The 22,869-nt window shown below is 35.2% G+C and overlaps 2 protein-coding genes and 1 long non-coding RNA gene across 12 annotated transcripts in view; all 3 read left to right on the top strand.

Annotated features, from left to right (window-relative positions):
• LOC113037741 (serine/threonine-protein kinase MRCK beta-like) overlaps positions 1-2,211 on the top strand; it is a 70,030-nt gene extending 67,819 nt beyond the window's left edge. For all 4 annotated transcript variants that reach the window (XM_026195084.1, XM_026195085.1, XM_026195086.1 and 1 more), the window contains one exon: positions 574-2,211. In XM_026195084.1, the coding sequence (XP_026050869.1) occupies positions 574-702 (129 nt within the window). In that variant the 3' untranslated portion in view covers positions 703-2,211. The remainder of the gene's footprint in view (positions 1-573) is intronic.
• Positions 2,212-2,848: 637 nt separating this feature from the next.
• On the top strand, positions 2,849-12,276 carry LOC113037779 (uncharacterized). Of its 7 annotated transcripts, none has more exons than XR_003274673.1 (9): positions 2,849-3,887; positions 4,011-4,141; positions 4,327-4,479; positions 5,265-5,703; positions 5,943-6,045; positions 6,248-6,275; positions 7,254-7,333; positions 9,730-9,834; positions 10,033-12,276. It is a non-coding gene; the product is annotated as an uncharacterized LOC113037779 (long non-coding RNA). The 7 variants fall into 7 exon arrangements; XR_003274676.1 differs by adding an exon at positions 9,467-9,665 and having other exon boundaries at positions 4,011-4,479; positions 7,104-7,333; XR_003274674.1 differs by having other exon boundaries at positions 4,327-4,391; positions 10,033-11,095.
• Positions 12,277-15,733: 3,457 nt separating this feature from the next.
• On the top strand, positions 15,734-22,191 carry LOC113037767 (probable G-protein coupled receptor 132). The gene is made up of 2 exons (XM_026195118.1): positions 15,734-15,956; positions 18,081-22,191. Exon 2 carries the CDS (start codon positions 18,083-18,085, stop codon positions 19,169-19,171), a length of 1,089 nt encoding a protein of 362 aa, XP_026050903.1. The 5' UTR covers positions 15,734-15,956; positions 18,081-18,082; the 3' UTR covers positions 19,172-22,191.
• Positions 22,192-22,869: the final 678 nt, after the last annotated feature.

The raw sequence follows: 22,869 nt of genomic DNA, 5'->3' as shown, positions 1-22,869 counted from the left end.
ATAGTATATGATATCATTTATTAATATGTATAAATTATATCAGTTTTCATTTTAATATAACATTAGTAATTGTATGTTCTAGTTATTTTTTATTATACTATTATAAGATTTTTTCATTTGAAGTTTGGTATAAGATTTGGTAACTTTGTGCTTAATGTTTTTCATTTTTCTATTTAGCTTTCATTTTTTATTTATATGATATTATTGTATGTATTAATATTTTAAATGAGCTTTTCTTAGTTTTTTTAGTGTTCATTTTAATATATAATGTTTATTTAATGTAACTTTTTAAATTTTCAGTTTTAGTAATATTAATACTAAAACTTAATTTTAGTTTAAAATGTAATAATTTTATATGCTTCTCATTTTTTGTATTTACCTTAGTATTCAGCTTTACTATTTCTAAAAACTAAGTTTTTCAGTAATATTTACAATATAAAATTTTTATTTCAGTTTAGTTTTAACTATAATACTGTTGTAAACATTCACTTGGGCCCAAATGTATTTATACTGTGCAAAATGATGTGCAACAAGCAAATGATCTGTTAATTGTTTCTTTTTTTATCCTTGCAGCCCGACTCTGATTCGACCAAACATTCCACCCCCTCCAACAGCTCGAACCCCAGCAGCCCCCCGAGCCCCAACTCTCCCCACCGCAGTCAGCTCACTCTGGACAGCCTGGATCAATCCCTGGACGGCTGAAAACGGACAGCTCCCTTTCTTTTCACCCCGCGCACACCTTAGACACACCCTCCCATATCCATCCGCTCTGCTAGAACTCAATAAGAAGTGCCAAGACTCTTACAAAAAGTCACCTGCTCATCCACCACCAGAGCCAAAGGTTTACCCAAAATCCTGCTTATGGGTCGACACCTCGATCGCCACAAGAGCATCGTGCAGGGTGTGTGCTGACCGGCACGGGCGAGCCACCAAAAGAAAACAAAAAACAAGATAAAAGCCTGTCCCCTGGTGGAGATGTTATGGTATTACACTAACTGGGTCAGATTAGCAGTATGATGGACTTTTATTTTATTTTAAATCCGAATATCATGCCATGCTCCTGCAAGTTTTTTTTTTTTTTAATTATTAATATTTACTTTAGTAAATGAACATGCATTACATCTGCTGTGTCAGAATTGCTTCTGGATTCTTAGCAACCCTTCAAAGTACTGAATTGATGGGAAAAGAGACTTCTCATGCTGATTTTAAATGTATATTATCAGGAACACTCATCAAGGGGTCCGAAGAACGAAACCGAAGACGATATAGAACTTTGAACATATAGAGAACATACAGAACATTCTTGGACCAGTAACACGATTCATCACGGACCGGTGAAGACGTCTCATATGAGCAATATATCGGTGATGTGAGACTTTCGGGGGTTTAAAGCCAAACCAGAGGGCACTTTTATTATGTAATTTCTCTTTCTCTCTTAAGTTCTGCATTTAAACCAGCCTTTATAATATTCATGTTTTAACTTAGATGTTCCCCACAAAGATATCTAGTTCATCTTATCACAAAAAAGACAGCAACACAAAGGAAGACTACATATAGATAAGTGTTTTAATAAAAATACAAAGGAGAACGGCACACAGCTACAACTATTCATAGGATTTCAGTAGTTCCTCTTAAGATGCTGCTGCTGCTGCTGCTGCGTTGTGTGCTCTATTTAAAAATGAAAGCTAAGAAAATCTATATATGTTATAAGGTTATCACCATAGCCATGCTCTGATTCTGGTTTCTGATGTTTGACACATGCGAGCAGCCTTGTGGGACTCTGATGTGAGTTTGTTTGTTGACATGCTTAAGATCCGCAGGCATGGCCGGCATATCCATTATCACTCGAGTGTGCCTTCAGTGCCAACTGTCGTTTCAGTCATAAACTGTCCGCTAAAGTATTTCAGTGGTTTAGACCAGGCTGACAGTAATGTATTATGTTTCCCCCCGACCTTTCTGAAACACTGTAAGACACTTGCACACGTTTTTAGTCTGAGGAAATAATTCTGCGTGAATGGTTTTTCCTGTACCTCCTTTTTCTCCCCCATACTTCACTTGTCCGCTTCATCAGACAAAAGTTTATCCTCGGAACACTACTGCTTTTACTTTAAAAGAAAAAAAAAGTCACAGGTTAAAATCTTTGTAATTATTGACTTGTTAGCCACATAAATTTGAACAATAAAAGAGTACCTGTTGTGCTTTTTTGTTGAATTTGTGTGTTTTGGGAAAATGCTCTTTTATATCTACATGGAAAGTTTTTTTTTTTTTTTTGACATTGAGTTTAAATTAATACATATAAATATATTAGCTGTGTATACTTTCTAAGGGGTATAACTACTGAAAATGCTGACACTTAAGGCTAAATACTTGTGTTTTTTAAATTTTCTTTTGGCAGTTTTTTTTATTTATTATTATTATTCATTGTTAGATTTAAGTGGTCTGAACGGTTTCATAAATCTTTGTTCAATTGCATTTTTGGACAGTTTCTATTCTAAATACAAGTAATTTGTGTAAGTAGTCATTTGAGAATGATTAAGAGTTTTAAAAAAACTCTTAAAGAATGCAAAACGCTGCTTCTGTTTATTTTCTAACTGCTATAACTTTTTATTATTGGTCAAGAATTTGAGTATATGACTATTTGATGCATTGGTATGAGTTTAACTGCAAATACAAAGTCTAGTTAATTACTAACATCTAATGCTATACAATACTTAATTAAGATTAGATTTGAATATACAAAATAGAGACAGATGCAGAGGGTGGAAAATAATGTGGAGTGCCACATAACGTATATACAGTTGTATATTTAAAATTATATAAATATTAACTTAAAAATAAAGAATAATGATTTAATTTTAAAGACAGAGCATGAATTGCTGACAGAAAACAGGCAACAATACCTGTAAAATGGTGTGTAATGTAATAGACCATATTTGTTCATGAAGTTGCGTTTTTACTTTAGTTTTAAAACTTATCATGTAACCAACTCGCTATTTGTATGCATACTAGTATTACTATATAACACATCTAAAATACAACAGGAAAGAAATATCACGTTTGTAGGACTTTTATTTTGGCGACATGTTAAAAACAGGAAGTAAGTTGGTAGAAAAGAACTCTGACGTTTCATGGGACGATTTCCCCTGTAGTATTTCCATAGTAACGTTATTGCTGTTTTTGTTTGTCATGGTCCAAGTAGCAAAATAAAATCAATGCATATGAAATATATACTTCTTACAAATGACAATCTTAGCGAATCTCAAATGCCATAGTGGCAGTTTAAGATGACAGCAGCACATTAGTAGATAAAGATTCACCTAAAAGAAGTGTCCTGGATCCGAGGGATCTGGTCAGATGGATCACACTGAGGGATCAGTCTAAATCGTTTATGTTTTTCAGAAGTCACGGGCCAAACCGGAGGAGGATGAGTATGACAGGAGTGTGACAGTGGAGAATAACATTGTATTCGAACATAAGGGACGTTTTTTTTTTTTTTCTTTAAATCACGTCAGGTTTTTTTTTTTTTCTATGTTTTTAAGTGGGAGCTTCAAAGAAAATAGTAAATAAAAGGAAGTATATTAAACTGTCTAAATTAAAGGAGACGTTGGCAAAGAAAAACTCTCACAGAGGTCTGATTTTAAACCTTCTTTATGTACACTATATAGTAAGAAAGGAAAGATTAGAGACCTATTCTTACAGTCGATATTCTTTGTATAATATTTATTATATATATCTCACATTGTCTGGCCATTTTCTCTAGAACCACTCTGTGGCGCTCAGTTTAATTTCCCAGCTGAAAGAGTCGAAGCGGGCTGTGAACAGCATCCTGGTGAATGATAATGAAGATGATGATGAGAGAGTCAGCTGGAGTGGGGAACCTGCTGGAAGTATGCAGTCCTTTCCTCTCTCTCTCTCTCTCTCTCTCTCTCTCTCTCTCTCTCTCTCTCTCTCTCTCTGTCTTTACTGCCTGTCCTTCATCTGGATGCTCATCAGTTTTTGTTTGTGTGTAGGCATCTCTTGGTCGGTGAAGGAAACCGCCTCCAGTATCCGCTCAGGCAGCGAGCTGAGCTTTCCCAAAATAGACACCTCTCTGTCATTGTCTAAACAGGGTCTGGATACTCCCTGAGCTCCCTGTTTAAAGGTAATCTACAGTGAAGAGTTTGTGTATGTTTTAGTTCAGTCATATTAGACTCACCAATCTGACTCTGTTTATATTCCTTCAGCAAAGAGTTTCCAGTCCTTCTCCGAGTGTTAGTCCAAGTCATTTAGAATGATTTATGCTTCTCACGTGTTTGATTGAAGTGTGTTTTGTTCACCGTTTTCTAGCTTTTAGTGACACATCTGTTAGAACATATGCACCTGAGTTGAGAAAGCCCAAGTCAGATGGACAGGTAACACACATTGGCCACTATTCAAACATCTGGGGATAAGATTTCTAATGTTGAAGAAAGACACAGAACACCAGCCTGTTAAACGCTAGTGAGACTCATACACTTACTTTGATTTGAAAAATGTCCCATGACTGAAAATGTTTTCAAAAGACAAATTTACCTCTAACACTAACCTGCTCTATTCTTTATCTATTATACTGATTACATTTTTTATGTATTATATAATAAAAAAAACATAACAACAAAAAACCTTGCTATGTGTACTGCGTTGACTTGATATAGCACTTTCATATCATTGCTCTTTTGTTGATTTTGATTGCTACCATTGTCCTCATTTGTAAGTCACTTTGGAAAGCATCTGCTAAATGACTAAATGTGTTTGTTCTTCAAATCTTTTTTTTTTTTTTAGCAAAAGTACAGTAGAATAGTAATATTGTGAAATATTTTTACTATTTAAAATAACTGTTTTGTGTGGCATGGCAAAGCTGAATTTTCAGCATCATTACTCCAGTATCCAGTGTCACATGATCCATCCAATCAGTGTAATGTCCTGATTTGGTTGTTAAGGAGCATTTATCATTATCAATGTTAAAAACAGTGTGCTGCTTAGTTAAAAAATAAAAATAAAAATTCAGAAAGCTTTGATGTATAGAATGTTCAAAAGAACTGCATTTATTTGACAGTACAACATTATAAAATTATTTAATTGCACTTTTATCAGCTGCATGCATCCTTGGTGAATTAAAGTATTTTCTCCCAGAAAAATAAACTTCCTGAGCCCAGACTTTTGAATGATAGTGTGTGTGTTTGGCCAAAAGTTTCCACTGTGTAATTTAAGATTTTTTCTATTTATTTGTTTTCTAAATGCCATAGGATCTTGTCAGTGACCTGAGAAGAATGCAGAAAGGACGGGTAGGGGGCAGCAAAGAGCTTTATATAGAGAGTACTGATACTGTAAATACAAGATGTACAACACTAGAAGGTCAGTGTAAAGGTGAAGTCAGGAGATCTAATATCTTTGAATAAAGCCATTTAGTTAATTCTCAGTTTCAGTAGGTGCAGGCCCCTTTCTTTTTCATTTTATATTTTTAAAATATATCTGCTGTCATATAGCAAAATATCAGTCACATAATTTTATTTTGCTTACAAAAAGGATTCCGTCATAATATATGGCTACATTTGAATGGCTGTAAATGGTAAAATATGCTTTTCTCATCTAATTAAAATGATTCTTTCACAGGTTTTGTTCTCTAGAAAACTTCTGCTGCTAGATGAAGCCGTGGCAGTTTATGATGGCACCCTCATAACTGCTGTGAGCCGCACATCTCTCTCACACCCTATATTGAGCCACTGCTATGACTTTATGAGGGTTCATATCAGTAGGAACAGCTTGTGCTTACTAACTGACATTTAACATTTTCCTACTGCAGGTCTTGATATATTTAAAAAAGTGAGATTTACTGTGATCTGTCATTGCTCACCAGTTCCTTCTCCTTCTCTTGTTTTCACAATAAGTACAATATTTTTTAGAAAGTATTTTTATTTTTGCAGAAATTCTCTTTCGAGAGTTAATGGCGAGAGATGTGGCTTTGCATCATTGCGTGCATTATTTAAAAGAAATGGGACAACAAAAGCTTTTGGTTGAGTTGCTGAAGTAAGTTTGCTGTTTATTTATATATATATAACTTCCTCTTTTAGTGAAAACATGTTAAAATAGTTGTCTACGGTCTCTTTGTTTGAAGGCGGTTGGCATCTCTCCATATATTAGCATTGCTTATTTGATTTGAAGAGTTGGCTTGTGTGTGTTTCATTTGAATAACTGTCTTTATCACGTTGGTCACCTGACTATATTTTAGGGCTCTTGGCAGGACAGAAGATATGGCGGTAGGTACTAAATGCACTTAGACACTCAACTGTCATTATACTCACAGCTGGTGCACACATGACCATATATATTAACCCTCTATAGCAATGTCATCTCCAGGTCATATGACTACATTTGTCTTGCTCCAACAAAATGCACCTCCCAATTCATGAGTGCTTTCTAAAAGAGGAGGGGAGAGCCCAGAATTAACAAAAAGAAATGCAAACACTTCCTATTTGCTGGTTCACGTGTCCAGCAGTACCATATTTTTTCTTGTGAACAGTAAACCTGTAACCGACGTTCCAAACATTTTTCATCTACATAAAAAAAAAAGTAGATTAAGATAACATTACATTTGTAAATTGTATCTACCGCTAAGAAAATGTTTTATTTTCACTTAGCCTTTACCAAATGAACACTTTTCAGCTTTCTGCTTAAATGAAAGTGAAAAGAGAGGATGTTGAACATTTGTAGTAAAAAAAAAAAAAATTTGGTAACACATTACGATAATTAGATTTACAAAAAATAGGTTAGTTATAGTATTTATGCATCTTCGTTAATGTTAATAAAATTCAACTGTTCATGTTGGCTCAGATTCATTAATATTAGCAGATGCAGCTTTTGATTTCAGTAACGTGTTAGTAAATGTTGGAATTAACATTTACCAAGATTAATAAATGCTTTAAAAGTATTTTTCATTGTTTTCACTTGAACTAAAGTAGTTAACTAATGTTAACTGGTGGAACGTTAATGCAAAAGATTACCAATTGTTTTTAATCTGTAAGTTGTAGTAATGTTTCTGTTTGATCACACATATGCTAAACTGGCTTCTTCTGTATTTTAAATAGTTGATGCAATACAAAGAACACTTGAATATTAAAGATGAAGGCCGAAGAAGAGACTTCCTCAAAAGTTCCCTCAGATCTTTCAGAGGAATTCAGTAGAGAGTTCAGAATCATCTGCTGCTGACCTTTAATGACCTCTCTGTTTGTTCTCAGCCTTCCTTTCTCACAAGATGATGCCTCTCATGTTCAAGATCACTGACTATACACTCCTCGAGAGACAAATAATCATGGAGGTGAGGGAGTCTAACTAATGTTACTAATGTTTACTGGTTTAATGTTTACTAATGTTTACCACATTTTAGAATAATTATGAAAGAGCACTAATAAAAGCATTGCTGCAAAAACGGGGTATGCAGTATATATATATATATATATATATATATATATATATATATATATATATATTTATATATATATATATATATATATATATATATATATATATAGAGGGGGCGCCATTTTCCGAAATCATTCTGTGAAAATCTTCAATTAAACGTTATAAATAATCAAAAGCTTAATTATTAAACATAATGTAATGTAACATTTTTATCTAAATGTTCACTTCCTAAATAAACCGCACTAGAAACTGTGCTTACACAGGGTTTTAGGCCCTAAAACTGTCTAGTACTTATATATATATATAAAACCTTTGCACTTTTTTCACTCCTGATGAGTTTGTTGGTGATTTATTAAATGCTACTAGAACTCAGAGGTGCGCCAATACTGATCTTGCATACCCCTCGGCAAACTTGCAGTTGTGCCCCTGAATAAAAGTATGAAAATGATGTAGTGATCACCGAAAAAAAAAGAACAAGACGCTTTAGTTTGTTTTTTGAGAATATGAAAACCAAAAGGTGTGGAAAACCTTTGATTCGAAGTGTAAGTATATGCATAACTGAAATACTTTACTGGTTAATGTAGCACTGTAATCTTCTACAACTAAATAATAAAAATATGTAATATAACGGAGAACAATAATTTATGTACTGCTAGCAAATGGAATTGGAAACATATTGCCAGACCCCATCCCAAATTTCACCTTAAGGAAAAAGACTTCTTTTCTCTGTATATTAAACAAAGATTGTTTAAACATCAAAAAATGACACAAAGGTTGCTGATTTCTTCGTCACCTTACCATGCTGTTCCTCTGCACCTCCGCACTCTTCCTCTTCCTCTTTCCTGAGGGTGGTCTGGTACAGAGGGGCTTCTCTCAAACTGGGTTACATGGCAGATGTTTCCTTTATTATGAAACAAAAAACAAAGGTTGTTCTCACTTTATTCTTACAGCTCAATAGCATACATGAACAAGTGAGTTTCAGTTTGTATCGGTCAGCTGTATAATGTGAATATGATTTTGTTAGAAGGCAAGGTCTTTACTCTTGATGTGTAGTGTGTAGTGCAGGAAATAATGTGATTTCTAGGTTACTGCATTGAAAGATTGTTTTAATCACTCGGTAGATAATAAAATGTACTGGTTTACTGACTATAATTTTTTTTTTCTAACAATGGAAAATTTTCACTGTGTTTTCTGCTGTTTATAATATTTGGCAATAAGCTGAGCTCAGACACGTGACTTGTTGCATCTGGGACACAGTGCATCGCCTCTCACATGTGCAGTGTGAATTTCAAAATCTTTTATTATGAGTGCTGAGATGAATGTGTGGCACAACCACAGGATGTGTGAAGCAGGCCTCAAGACTAAGTACTCAATCAGACATGAAAAACTGACTTTCTGAAGAAAATATCCTAATTCTAGGGTCTGTCAATCAATTCATACAATTGTTGTGTACACTGTATATTTAAAATGCATGTATATTGTAGTAATATTATTAAAATATTTTATTTATATATATATATATATATATATATATATATATATATATATATATATATATATATATATATATATATATATATGAAAGCACCATGAAAAGTCTGGACACACTTGCTCATTCTGTAATATTACTTCTTTCAATAATAAAATTATCAAAACTATATAATAACACAAATAGAAATGTGGGAATTGTCAACTGACAGGACTATCATATATTTTGGATTCTTCAAATTCATCTTGATTATAACTTTTATCATGTAGTTTTCATATTTGCGTGCAAACACCTACATCAGTCATTAGAAACACAAATTCATTCAAGTGTGTCTAGACCAGTAGTGTCTACACAGCATGTGTGCAGGTTTGTAATGACAGTCTATGGGAAAGAGTTTCTAAACCATTCACGTTTGCATGTTGGAAGATTTCAGAAAAGCAGTATATTCTCACGTTGAAATCCTGGTTTGATGTGGATAGTCTGTTCAACACCAAGAACTGGCTAGGATACACCAAGAAAAGATCTCATTGGCTTTCACAGAGTGGTGGACATTCTGCAGAAGAACAGCGCACCTGTAAACATACACCAGTTTCCATGATGTAATAAACCTGCTCATTCTCCTCACACGTGCTTGTCCCATGATCTGCAGGTGCTGCAGGAGTACGTGAACCTCATCGATGACCCAGAGCTCAAGCTCAGCGTGGCTCTGAAATAGAAATGTCATGACATCGTCATCAATGTGAGTTCATTCTCCAGTCACTCTGCCAGTGTTTCTCAGTTTCTCATTTGTTTTGCTCATTCAGACATACAGAGACCTGAAGGACCGGCAGCAGCTTGTTGTGTACAGAGAGAAGCTGGAACCAGACTCGTCTGAATACAGGAAGGTCCAGGAACTCCTCAATTACACGGTAAGAGGAAGTGAGCCTCTGCTCTTGAGTCATTTTCTGAATGAATCACATTGTTGCATGCGTACGTTTGAGGAGAAATCTTGAGAAACATCTTACAGTAATTTATCAGTGTCTTCTACAGGTCACTTCATCTGTTGCAATGCAATATTGTGCTTGTGTGAAGTAATATTTTTTATTTTCTTTATTTTATTTTTTCAGCAATCAGATGGAAAAACTGACAGTTGGAAAGAGTGACACGAGGCAGTGGTGGGCAGATGTGTGTCAGAGCTCTTTCATTGACAGTCTTACACAAAAAACACTAGAAAGCTGCTTAATATGGAGTTAATCCTGAACAAACAGGAATGAGATCCTCACAGCCATTGAACAATTCAAAGAACCAGTGGAGCGAGTCATTCAGAGTGATTCTTTCACAAATGCATCTGTTCTGTATGATCAAACTGCCAACTCTACAGCTGAACATTTCTAAAGGAAGGCTTTTACTGGTGGCTGACGTGAAGAGCGTACTATTTCACCACTCACATCTTTATGTTAGCACGTGTATGAAATTTTTAAAATTTCTGACACTCTTTTTATTTTAGTTTAAAAATAATATGATACTGAACTGTTTATAACAGTAATACTGTTTATATTAGCATACCGGTTTTCTGGTAAATATCTGACTGTAGATATGAAGAAGATAAAAGCTGTGAAAGTTGTTTCAACAGTACAGAATTTGACACAATTACAGGGTAAACTCACAGTTTCTGTAAGTGGAGGCAGATTAATAACCACAAACGAGTGCACAGCCGCAGAATGAGCCAGGAAGTTCCCACACTGTGTCGTTTTGAACCATGATGTAAACTGTGCATCACATAACCTTTTTCATTGGATTTCCACAAGTTTTGGTTCTTCTAGAATCGTTGTGTGTACTCTATACATCTTAAATTCAGAGCTATTTGTGAAGCCATTAATGGTTTCCAGAAAAAATCTATAAACTCGTATTAATGAAAAACAGTAGAAAACACGTTTAGAAACTGAAGTCAAAGTGTCATATTTATGAACCAATATAGTAGATTTGACATCCCATTATACATTTTTAAGTTGGCGCTACCAAATTCACACTTACTTTCAGTTCATTTGCAAGACATTTATAATGTTACAAAAAATATGTCAGAGAATCTTGAAAAAAAAAAAAGGTTTTCACAGAAATATTAAGCAGCACAACTGTTTTTTTACATTACTAATGGCAAGAAATGTTTCCTGAGCAGCAAATCAGCATATAAGACTGATTTCTGAAGGATCATGTGACACAGAAGACTGCAGTAATGATGCTGAAAATACAGCTTTAAAACACAAGAGAAAAAGAAAACGCCATTTTAAAATATATTCAAATTATCACAATTTCATTAAAAATGGTAATGTTTCACAGTATTTTTTGATGAAATAGTTGATGAGCAAATTAAACTTCTTCCAAAAAGAAATCAATAAAAAAATTAAATCAATTACAAAGCCCAAACTTTTTCTTGGTATAGTGTATATTTCTTATAAACACCAAGACTAGGTCCAGATCCAGCCCAAGACTTGTCCAGGTACAAACCTGTCTCAAAAATAGACAATTTTGCACAATTTATTGCAACAAAATGCATTTTATTTGATTTGTACTTCTTTTTTTTCATCAAAATGCATTTTAATTTCATTATGTTTATATATTGTCTTTTTAAATTATTAGCTAAATCCAAAAATATCATTTGATAATAATAGTAAAAAAAATATGTATTTAAAGATTCTAAACCTTTGTATCAGGTTATGAAATTACAACTCTTACAAATTTCATATAGACTAAGGTGCCCAGAAAAGGTGGAGATGTCTTTCTACAACAATGTGGGATCATGAAAAAAAAATAATTAATAATAATTAATAATGATCACTTTTCGTTTACTAGAAATCCGTACACACAGACATTTCATGGCAATGTTCATAGTATGCTGTTCGGTTTAATCTTTATTGCCTTGTCCAAACACCCACACCTACTTTTTTTTTTTTGCCACTTGAGGCCGCGTGCCCCCGACAGGAAGAATGTGCACAAGACTGTCCAAATCTTACAACCGCCAATGCGCAGTGCCCTAGATTTTATTGAAGTATGTTTTTGGCCAGATAAAAAATGTGCTAAGTATCTGTACTTTCACTTGAGAAAAATTGTGAGTACTTCTACACCTCTGCTTGAACCAGATACAGGAAATAGCTTATGTCATAGAAGTGGTCAGGTGCGTGTGGGTATTTGGGCAAGGCTCGTTTTCTTCGTGTTTCCTTTTTTAGAACATCAGGCCTGTGTTTGTTTTGTCTGTTTTCAATATGTATATGTGTTAATGCTGATTTTTTTTTTAGACCAGCTGAAATATTCTTCATATAAATTTCGTCTGGTCGTGGCGGAGGTGTTGCAACAATATATAGTGATATTCTCAATGTTACCCAGAAAACAGGATACAAGTTTAACTCATTCGAAATACTTCGGCTAAATGTTACACTGTCAGACATGCAAAAGAAATCTAATGTATCTCTTGCTATGGCTACTGTGTATAGACCACCAGGGCCGTATATAGAATTCCTAAAAGAATGTACAGATTTCCTCTCAGACCTTCTAGTTATAGTTGATAAGGTGCTAATCATGGGAGATTTTAATATTCACGTTGATGATACAAATGATGCATTAGGACTTGCGTTTACTGACCTAATAAACTCTTTTGGAGTCAAGCAAAATGTCATCGGGCCCACTCATCGTTTTAATCATACACTAGATTTAATTATATCTCATGGAATCGATCTTACTGCTATAGATATTGTACCTCAAAGTAATGATATTACAGACCATTTCCTTGTATCGTGCATGCTGCGTATCACTGATATTAACTATATGTCGCAGCGATACCGTCTGGGCAGAACTATTGTTTCAGCCACCAAAGAAAGATTAGCAAATAACCTGCCTGATCTATCTCAACTGCTATCTGTACCCAAAAATACACATGAATTAGACGAAATGACTGACAACATGAGCACTATTTTCTCTAATACATTAGAAGCTGTTCCCCCATTCAAATTTAAAAAGGTTAGAGAAAAACGTACTGTGCCATGGTATAACAGTAATACTCACTCTCTCAAGAAAGTAACTCAAAGTCTTGAACGCTAATGGAGAAAAACTAACTTGAAGTATGTCCAGCTATAGACAGGCTCTAAAAACTGCTTGGGCAGAGCATATCCACAAACTCATAGAAAACCAAAACAATCCAAGGTTTTTATTTAGCACAGTGGCTAAGTTAACAAATTACCAGACGCCACCTGATTCAAATATTCCACCAACATTTAATAGTAATGACTTTATGAATTTCTTCACTGATAAAATAGATCATATTAGAAATACAATAGCGAATGTAGATTCTACAGCGTCTAACACTTCAGTTTTATCCATCGCACCCAAAGATAAACTGCAGTGCAACCATAGGACAGGAAGAGCTAAATAAACTTATCACTGTATCTAAACCAACAACATGTTTATCAGATCCTGTACCCACTAAATTACTGAAAGAGCTGTTACCTGTAGCCGAAGAAGAGCTTCTCGATATTATTAACTCGTTGTTATCTTTAGGTCACGTCTCAAAACCATTCAAGCTGGCGGTTATCAAGCCTCTTATTAAGAAACCAAAACTAGCTCCTAGTGAACTGGTAAATTATAGGCCCATTTCAAATCTTCCATTTATGTCTAAAATGTTAGAAAAAGTTGTGTCTTCTCAATTTAGCACCTTCCTGCACAAAAAGATCTGTATGAAGAATTTCAGTCAGGTTTCAGGCCCCACCATAGCACAGAAACTGCACTTTTTAAAATTACAAATGACCTGCTCCTTGCGTCAGATCAAGGCTGCATCTCATTTCTAGTCTTACTTGATCTTAGTGCTGCATTCGACACCATAGATCATGACATACTCATAGATCGATTACAAAACTATACAGGTATTCAAGGGCAGGCTCTAAGTTGGTTAAGATCCTACCTGTCCGATCGCTACCATTTTGTTTACTTAAATGGGGAGTCATCTCATTTATCATCAGTAAAATATGGAGTGCCACAAGGATCCGTCCTAGGTCCCCTTCTATTTTCAATATACTGTACATGTTGCCCCTTGGTAATATTATTAGAAAATACGGAATTAGCTTCCACTGTTATGCTGATGATACTCAGCTATATATCTCAATGAGACCAGATGAAACGTCTAAATTGTCTAAGCTAACAGAGTGTGTTAAAATTGTAAAAGGATGACCAATAATTTTCTCCAATTAAATTCGGATAAGCCAGAGATATTAATTATTGGACCAAAAAACACTAAAAAAATTTTGTAGATTACAATCTGTAACTAGACAGGTGTACTGTTAGTTCTTTTACAGTCAAAAATCTGGGTGTTATATTAGACAGCAACTTGTCTTTTGAAAATCATATTTCCCATGTTACAAAAACTGCATTCTTCCATCTTAGAAACATTGCCAAGCTACGAAACATGTTATCTGTTTCTGATGCAGAAAAGCTATTTCATGCATTTATGACCTCTAGACTGGACTATTGAAATGCACTTCTAGGTGGTTGTCCTGCTTCTTCAATAAACAAGCTACAGGTAGTCCAGATGCAGCAGCTAGAGTCCTTACATGGTCAAGAAAATATGATAATATTACCCCAATTTTACAGTCTCTGCACTGGCTACCTATTAAGTTATCAGGTATCAGTGATATCAGTTACAAATTATCATTACTTAAGGCCCTAAATGGTTTAACTCCTGCTTACTTAACTAGCCTTCTACCACGCTACAATCCATCACGCTCCCTAAGGTCACAAAACGCTTGAGTTTTGGAAGTTCCTAGGATAGCTAGGAGAGCTTTTTCACATTTGGCTCCCAAACTCTGGAATAGCCTTCCTGATTATGTTCGCGGTTCAGACACAATCTCTCTGTTTAAATCTAGATTAAAAACACTTCTCTTTCACCAAGCATTCGAATAATGTATCTCTTAAATTGTGAGTGTAGTTGCATCTGATCGAATGTGCATTTTTATTCTTTAGCTTGGGTTAAAGTAATTAATTTTACTTTGTTGGATCAGCAGCTATGCTAATGATGTCTCTATTTTGTTTCTATGTTATGCCACAGGATTTACATCCCATGTTTACTAGGATTTACACAAGCTGCAGTCTGGATCCAGAACACAGAAGAGATGATGCTGACCCTCAGAGGACCTCAGATGATGCTAACCCTGAGTCAACAAACAGAACTAACAAATATTGCTACAAGTGTGACTGCATCATATAATAATTATTGATAATATTAATAATGTTCATCATCTGGCTGACTACGTCTTGCATGAATTTTTCTACAAATTCTGTCATACGTGCACAAACTGACAGTCACCACTTATAAGCTATTACTAAATATTGTAGAAACATAATTTTCTGTAAAGTTGCTTTGTAACGATTTGTACTGTAAAAAGCGCTATACAAATAAACTTGAATTGAATACTGTGTTAATGTGATACAAGAAAACTAATATTTTTATTTAATCCTGACAAGGGGTGGCCCACCACTATGATGATTTGCAGTGGGTTCTATTAAATACAGAATTTAAATTCAGAAAATGTATAGATCTATATAATTTTTTATATAATTTCATATACAGGTAGTTAGCTACTATCACACGAAGCTGTAGGTCTAATATACACATATTTAATATATGTCCAATAATTCAAAGTATGATGGTGGGTCTGAAATTTTTTGAAACTGTTTCCAGACTGTTTCAAATTTTAATTATATCTTTTGAGCGTCATGCGTGTTCTCTGAGTGCCATCGATTCTCTCACGTACACAAACCCACACCGCGCCCATGATGCTAAAATAAGCGTTCTATAAGCGACTCTCTTTGCGTCATAGTTTCTTTTTTTGCGTTCAGTTAAAACACCTTATTTCCCACAGAAAGCAGAAGTTTGGTGATCACATGATCGTGTGTGGGGTAGAGGTGAGCGTGCGCGCGCTGCCCCTCATCATTACACGCGCTGCGCTACTCCACTGTAATTTAAACGGTTATGGCTGAAGTGTGGACACATTCTTAACACAATTTAGAGGTAAGAGACACGCCATTTTATACGTTAGATTAATAGAAAATGTAATATATGCTTTTACATATTGAGATGCACCAGTGTTGTTTTTTTTTTTTAAAGATGCAGCACAATTAAAAACAGGATGTGTGTTTTCACATGTAACATTCTATGTAACCTCACTGGCCATGTGTTTTAATTATCTAAAGCAGGAATGTTCAATTTTAACTGAAACACTTTAATATAGCTTACGATATTAATAACTAAAGATAATCCTTAGCAGATCGTTAGTTCGAAAGTTGGCTGATAGATGAGATTAAAATATCAGTTGATTTCTTCTCTCAACCCTATCTTCGAGGAACCTTATGAGGTTTTAAAAACATAGATCTGAAGTGTTAAATGTCATATTTAACAAACATAATTTTTTAACTTGAGAGGTCTGGTATAGTTTGATCTCAGTGTCAGCATTAAACAAAGGAGTCATGAATATTTAATGAAGTGTCAGTTTGATTTAGACTCAAAAAAATATCGCATGTTTCGGTTCTGATACATTTGGAGTGCATTAGTAATAACTAAAATAGATTTCAGATAATACATATTGGTATGTCTGGCATCTTCTTGCTGTAGAGCATCATGTTTCCCTGAATCTGCCTGGAGCGTCTGAAAATAAAGGTCTCATGCACTTGACTGAGCATCGCCAGTGTCTTGACACTAATGATATGGGACGAGCAAATAAAAGGTTTCATCTGATCCAAAAGTCACAGTGTCTGTCTTAACACCAGTACAGGGATTTAATGACTAAAAGGAGCCCACAGTTTGTATTCTTCTTTGTGTCTTTCCATCAATGCCATTATGCCAGAACTGTTCTTGTTAGCATCATTAGGTCAAATTGAGGACTTGCACCAATTCTCTGTAGAGTTCAAATGCAAGGTCAGGGTTTTTTCCCAGTGTAAAAAAGGGAGTGACTGTTAGTCAGCTAGTCTGTAGTTTGCATAACCTATGGGTGGTTTAACTGTTATTTTACCCTAAACGTTAAAAACATCTTGTCTAGTGCGAGACTGTCATTCATATAATTCATTTAGCAACAAATGTGGTTTCCACTAGCATGTTTTCATTCTGATGCACTAGTTTTTCCCCTCTGAAGCGGTCTTGTCTGGTTGGGGCACATGTAGGGAGTGTGACAACGTGCTGTGTGGAGATGAAGGGGAACAGGATGTTTTACTGCGGTTAAGACATGGCAGGATCACTGAAACACCACAGACAGTGTAATGTGGTTAGACTGGAAAGTTTTAGTCTTTTGCTACTTATCAGTGATCAGGTCAAAGAGAAATTACTTTTATCTGTGGCAAATTATCAGCTTTGTATAATTCTGTGATTATGTGTATGTTGGATGCCTCAAAAGTCAAATACAGATTTTAGGTCCAAAACCAAGAAAATTATTGTAGAAAAAAAAAATGGTTTTGAATGTGGATGTTATTTAAAGTCAGATCTTTGACAGATATCACCTTTTTGTCAAAATCCACGTGTGAAATAAACGCCTAACCTGATTTTACCAAGTGAGACATGTTCCTGGGACAACATCGTTGTTGTACCTGAAACAACATTGTGATTAACCAATCAGATTTGAAGAACCAGTTTATAGATTTTGTGAAGTTTACGCTTAAAATCAGTGTTTGGTGCTTGTACATCAGTGTCATTCATCTATCATTTCCTCTGATTTTAGGAATTATTCATGGTTAAGGTTAGGTTTAGGTGTAGGGATATGGTCAAGAATCTATTTTTGGAGTAAAATGTTGTTCCAGGGTCAACAAAATATGTTGACCTGGGAACACATCGAACTTGGCAAAATCAGGATGTGCTGAAATAAACAGAAGCAATGGAAAAAGTGGAGAAAAGTGACTTTGAGCTTTAACATGAACATCCCTGGAACTATTAGAATTAGAATTTAGAAAAAAAATCAAAACATACTCTATTTAACTGTGTAGAAACAGGCATTTACCTTTTGTTTCTGTTATTTTTGTTTTACTTATTTAAATGGTATTATTTTAAAGTTTTAAAATGTGCACAGTTTTTATTATTATTATTTGAATTCTACCTCCCACAATTGTGTTTCACCCCTCATTCTCATTTTTTTCTTTATTTTCCCCCCAGATATGATGAATGCATCCACTATGGCACGGAGCATCTTGATGACCATGAATGAGAGTATGAATGTGACCTGTGAAATATCTTATGAAGATGACCGCGTTCCTCTTATGGTCCTCTACATTGTGGTTTTTATCATCGGCTTGCCAGCCAACCTGGCCACGGTCTACCTCACCCTCCACCAGGTGTGTCGTAACAACGTCCTCGGCATCTACCTGCTCAGTCTGTCCGTGTGTGACCTCACCTACCTCTTCACGCTGCCTTTATGGACGGTGTACGTCAGTAGAAACCACGTGTGGCCCTGGAGCTCCATGGCCTGCAGAGTGACTGGCTTCGTGTTCTTCAACAACATGTACATCAGCATCTTCCTGCTGTGCTGTGTGTCTATAGACCGCTATGTGGCAGTGGTCTATGCCATTGAGTCTCGCGGCCTTCGCCAGAAAAGGGTCGCAGCTCTTGTGGCGTTTTCGACCTACATGGTGGTGGGCTTGGCTCACGTGCCCGTCTTCATCATGTCCGAAGGCAATGCTGCCGAAGGAAATCGCCGTTGCTTTGAGCCCAGCCAGGGATCAGCGATAGTAATGGGATTCAGCTTCGCTCGCGTTTGCATTGGCTTCTTCATCCCCCTCGCCATCCTGATCTTCACCAATAGAGCCATTCTTGCCAACGTTCAGGCCAGCACGGGCCTCAATCCTCATCAGAAAGAGAAGGTGCGCTACCTGGCGGTGACTGTGGTGGCGTTGTTTTTGATCTGTTTTGCTCCATACCACATTATCTTGCTGCTGCGCGCCATCAACTTCCACTTCTCCAAGCTGCATGAGGATTGTTACTTTAAACAGCACATCTACATGGCCTACAAAATCTCTTTAGGATTGTCAACATTCAACAGCGCCGTCAACCCCATTCTCTACGTGTTCTCCAGCAACAATATCCGTCAGGAGATCAGAAAAAGCATGGCGTCACTGTGCAACAAAGTCAGCTTGAGTCGGCGCTCCACGCACAGCAGCCAGCACAACATGCACAGCTCTAAAAGCAATTCAGACCCCGTCCCAACAAAGGATGGTCAAATGAGTACAACTTGTCCCTCTGCAAGCTAAGATGCATTGGATATTTTTTGCTTATGACTTTGAATAAAGACTAATCAAAGTTGTTGAATGATCAATACAACAACAGCTCGAAGTTCGACAGATCTTGCAATAAACAACAAAAAAGTGAATTTCCTGTTTTCATTATGATCACTTCACACCTCCGAATCTACTTCCGTCACATAATGTTTCTATAACACCCAGTCTGAGCTGCAGCTTCAGAATACCTTGGACTCCTATCTACAGAGCATTTTCTCAAGATTGTGTTGATAAGCACAAACTCAACAGACAGGAAGAGGAAATCTGACCCACTTTTAAAATGATTCACTTCACGTTTTGTTTTTGCATGGCTTTTGTCTAAAATCAGTCATACCAAAATAACTGTCACTGTGCATGAAAGAAGTTCACAAAACAAAATATAAGATGAGATTGAGGATAATTCTCAGAATCTCTCCCCAGAACTTCAGACATAATGTGGGATGACATTCTATTTACTTGCTTCTAAGTGCCTCAGAACTGATCTCAGATTAAGTTCTACAAACAGGGTTCCCTCGCTTCTTGATAGTACTTGAATATCAGACACATGAATTCAAGGCCTGGAAAGTACTTGAAAGCAAATACAAGTTCTTGAAAGTGCTTGAATTAAATTTGTTTAGTAGAAGGGTGCTATTTCCAAAAATAGTCCTATATGCGCTGTCAAAGTCAAAACGAAACAGCGCTAATGATTTGGGGTTGAGATGGGGTTATCACGAGACAAAAACTGCACTGGATTAACCTATGGAGATGCAGTGTATTTGTTACTGAAAACTACTGCATGCAACTATGAAAAAAAAACATTTTTAGGAGCACCAGCGACTGACCCGATCAGCATATTTGTGTTTGCACACAGGGGAGCTTCAAAGGTTTTTAACTTATTTACAACGTGTTTTTGCTGCATTGCATCTGTAATGCATCACAGACAAATCTATTGATTCGTTGAACACAGTGTTAATCAAATTCCACTCACTGCTCAAACACCTGAGTTTTTAAACAAATCTGAATCAATTACCCATTCATAAAGCCAATCACTTGTTTCATTCCTGAATGAATTAATCATTTGAACAAATCAATTAAATTAATGATTCAGCGATACACTCAATCATTCGCTGCCATCTACTGGAAGTTTTACTTAAAAAAAAATTTTTTTGACAGAAAAGATTACATACTTTTAATAAAAAAACTAAATTTCCTGTAAATAACTTTGAGTCAAATATCATATCGTAATGCGAAGGCTAATATTTGATCAGGATTTTTGATTATTGATTAGAAGGTGCTCCTGAAATTTTTGACTGTGTTTCACATTTTTTCTACATTTTAAAAGAAAAGTAAATGTTAGAGCGCTGTTTAATCCCTTTTTATTAATTCAAAAAATTTAGAAATTCTTTCAAATTTACATATTTGACAAGACTTACAGCAAAAACCAGTTTGATTCAAGAATATATATATATATTTATCAATATTTGAGAACTTGTATTTAAATATTACCAGTGTGAACTCCATTGACTTCAGTGGATTTCATTAAATTCCTTTGAACACGACTGCTCAGAATGGTCTAAATTTATGAAAACTCTGATTTTTTTTCATGTAAATTTTAAGTGTTAGTTAAATGTTGAGTAAGAGGTCTTTCATGATGCTACATACTGTATGCTGGGGTGTAAATTTGAATAGGTGCTTGATTATAAAATAAATGGTGCCTTAAAAAGTCCTTGAATCTGGTGTTCATGAAAGAGTGGGAACCTTTATTGTAGTGGCTTACTTTGTAAACATGATTTCTGATTCCAAATGTGTAGCTGCAATCTCATACGGTGTATCAAGCCAGCCAATAAAGATTAGAGCTTGCTGTTTCAAACTGTCAGAAACTTTTTTGCTAAATTTGTACTTTTGGGGGTACAATGGTTTTTCAATGGGACAGAACCCTCAAAAGGATACCTTTGTACCATACTTGTGCTAACATGCACCCTTCAGGGGTAAAGATGCCCCTAAATTGTGCAGTATCTTAGAGTAGTAACGTACCCTTAATATAGGAATATGTACACTTATGGTACTATTATGAATCCTTTAGGGGTAAAGAAGTTGCAGAAGTTTGCCTTTTAAGGTACTGCCTCAGTGACAAACCATTATACTCCTAAAGGTACAATATATATATATATATATATATATCTTTTCTCAGAGAGTGTGGCAAGTGATTGCCTTTTGTGTGCAATAAAGCTTAAATGGTGGATGGTGTGTTAACTAATGTCTGAGTTTCAAATGACATACAGCCTCACTTTTTTATGTTCTCACATAATTAACAGTAATACAGATTCAGTGTTTTGTTTTGTAAATTGAATGTCAGTGTCAGCTGCATACCGTTAAGTGATGACTGTTCTTTGGCAAGTTTTTATGTACAAACATATTTCCTTAAATTATTTGTTTGTGTGTGTGTTTTTATAAGATTTTATAAGGGATGTGTTTTGCATTATGATTATTTTTTTTAATGTTATTTTAATGAATTTCAATGCCTTTATTCTTTATAGGTGGATCACTCCTATTTTCCTATTTTGATTGTCCCATTTGTACTATTTTCCCAGATTTAATTTGTAAACAAGACAAGTTTAGCAGTCAAGCTTTTCTCATAAAGTCACCAGTATTGATAATTTGCGCATAATGCTACTCTTTTAAGAAACTATAAATAAACTCAAGCGACATTAAAAGAGAAGCACAACATTTTTCCTGTGAACTTGGCATGGACTAATTATGGTTTTAAGAGTATGATACTAAAATGAGTAAATACAATATTTCAACAGATACTGCATTATGATTCAGCATTACATATGGATTGGTTTCGGAGGTCTGATGATTAAAATTTGGTTCGCTGAAAACGGTCTCTGATGTGTTGACCTATTTGTGTGCTCTTAATTATGAGATATGTGTATGAATAAGAAGAAAAGAAAAATGCTGACTACTGTAAATCTATTTCTGATTACATGTTAAGCCAGTGCAGCAGTTTAGCATCCTTCCTCCTTCACACTTCTGAGTTTCAGCTTTGAAATCGCAGGAATAAATTAAATTTTAAAATATATTCAAGTAGAAAACAGTTATTTTAAATATTGTACATTTTTCACAAAATAACTGTTTTTGCTGTATTTTGGATCAAATAAATGCAGGCTCGGTGAGCAGAAGAGAATTCTTAAAAAAATATTATTGTTCAAGACTAGTATAGTGTGTGTGTGTGTGTGTGTGTGTGGTGCTGGTCATATAATTAGAATATCATCAAAAAGCTGATTTATTTCACTAATTCCATTCAAGAAGTGAAAGTTGTATATTATATTCATGTATTACACATAGTCAGATATATTTCAAATGTTTATTTCTTTTCAATTTGATTATTATAACTGACAAATGCCAAATTCACTATCTCAGAAAATTTGAATATTGTGAAGAGGTTCAATATTGAAGACACCTGGTGCCACACTCTAACCAGCTAATTAACTCAAAACACCTGCAAAGGCCTTTAAATGGTCTCTCAGTCTAGTTCTGTAGGCTACACAATCATGGGGAAGACTGCTGACTTGACAGTTGTCCAAAAGACGACCACTGACATCTTAAATAAGGAGGGAAAGACACAAAATGTCATTGCAAAAGAGGCTGGCTGTTCACAGAGCTCTGTGTCCAAGCACATTAATAGAGAG

The sequence above is a fragment of the Carassius auratus genome, chromosome 20, assembly GCF_003368295.1.
Source record: "Carassius auratus strain Wakin chromosome 20, ASM336829v1, whole genome shotgun sequence".
Taxonomy (NCBI): domain Eukaryota; kingdom Metazoa; phylum Chordata; class Actinopteri; order Cypriniformes; family Cyprinidae; genus Carassius; species Carassius auratus.
Note: the sequence above shows the minus strand (reverse complement) of the source record. Positions and strands in the feature narration are given on the sequence as shown.

What these genes read in the sequence shown, in the direction of transcription:
- LOC113037767 (XM_026195118.1), top strand. Translation starts at nt 18,083, where the DNA reads ATGATGAATGCATCCACTATGGCACGGAGCATCTTGATGACCATGAAT.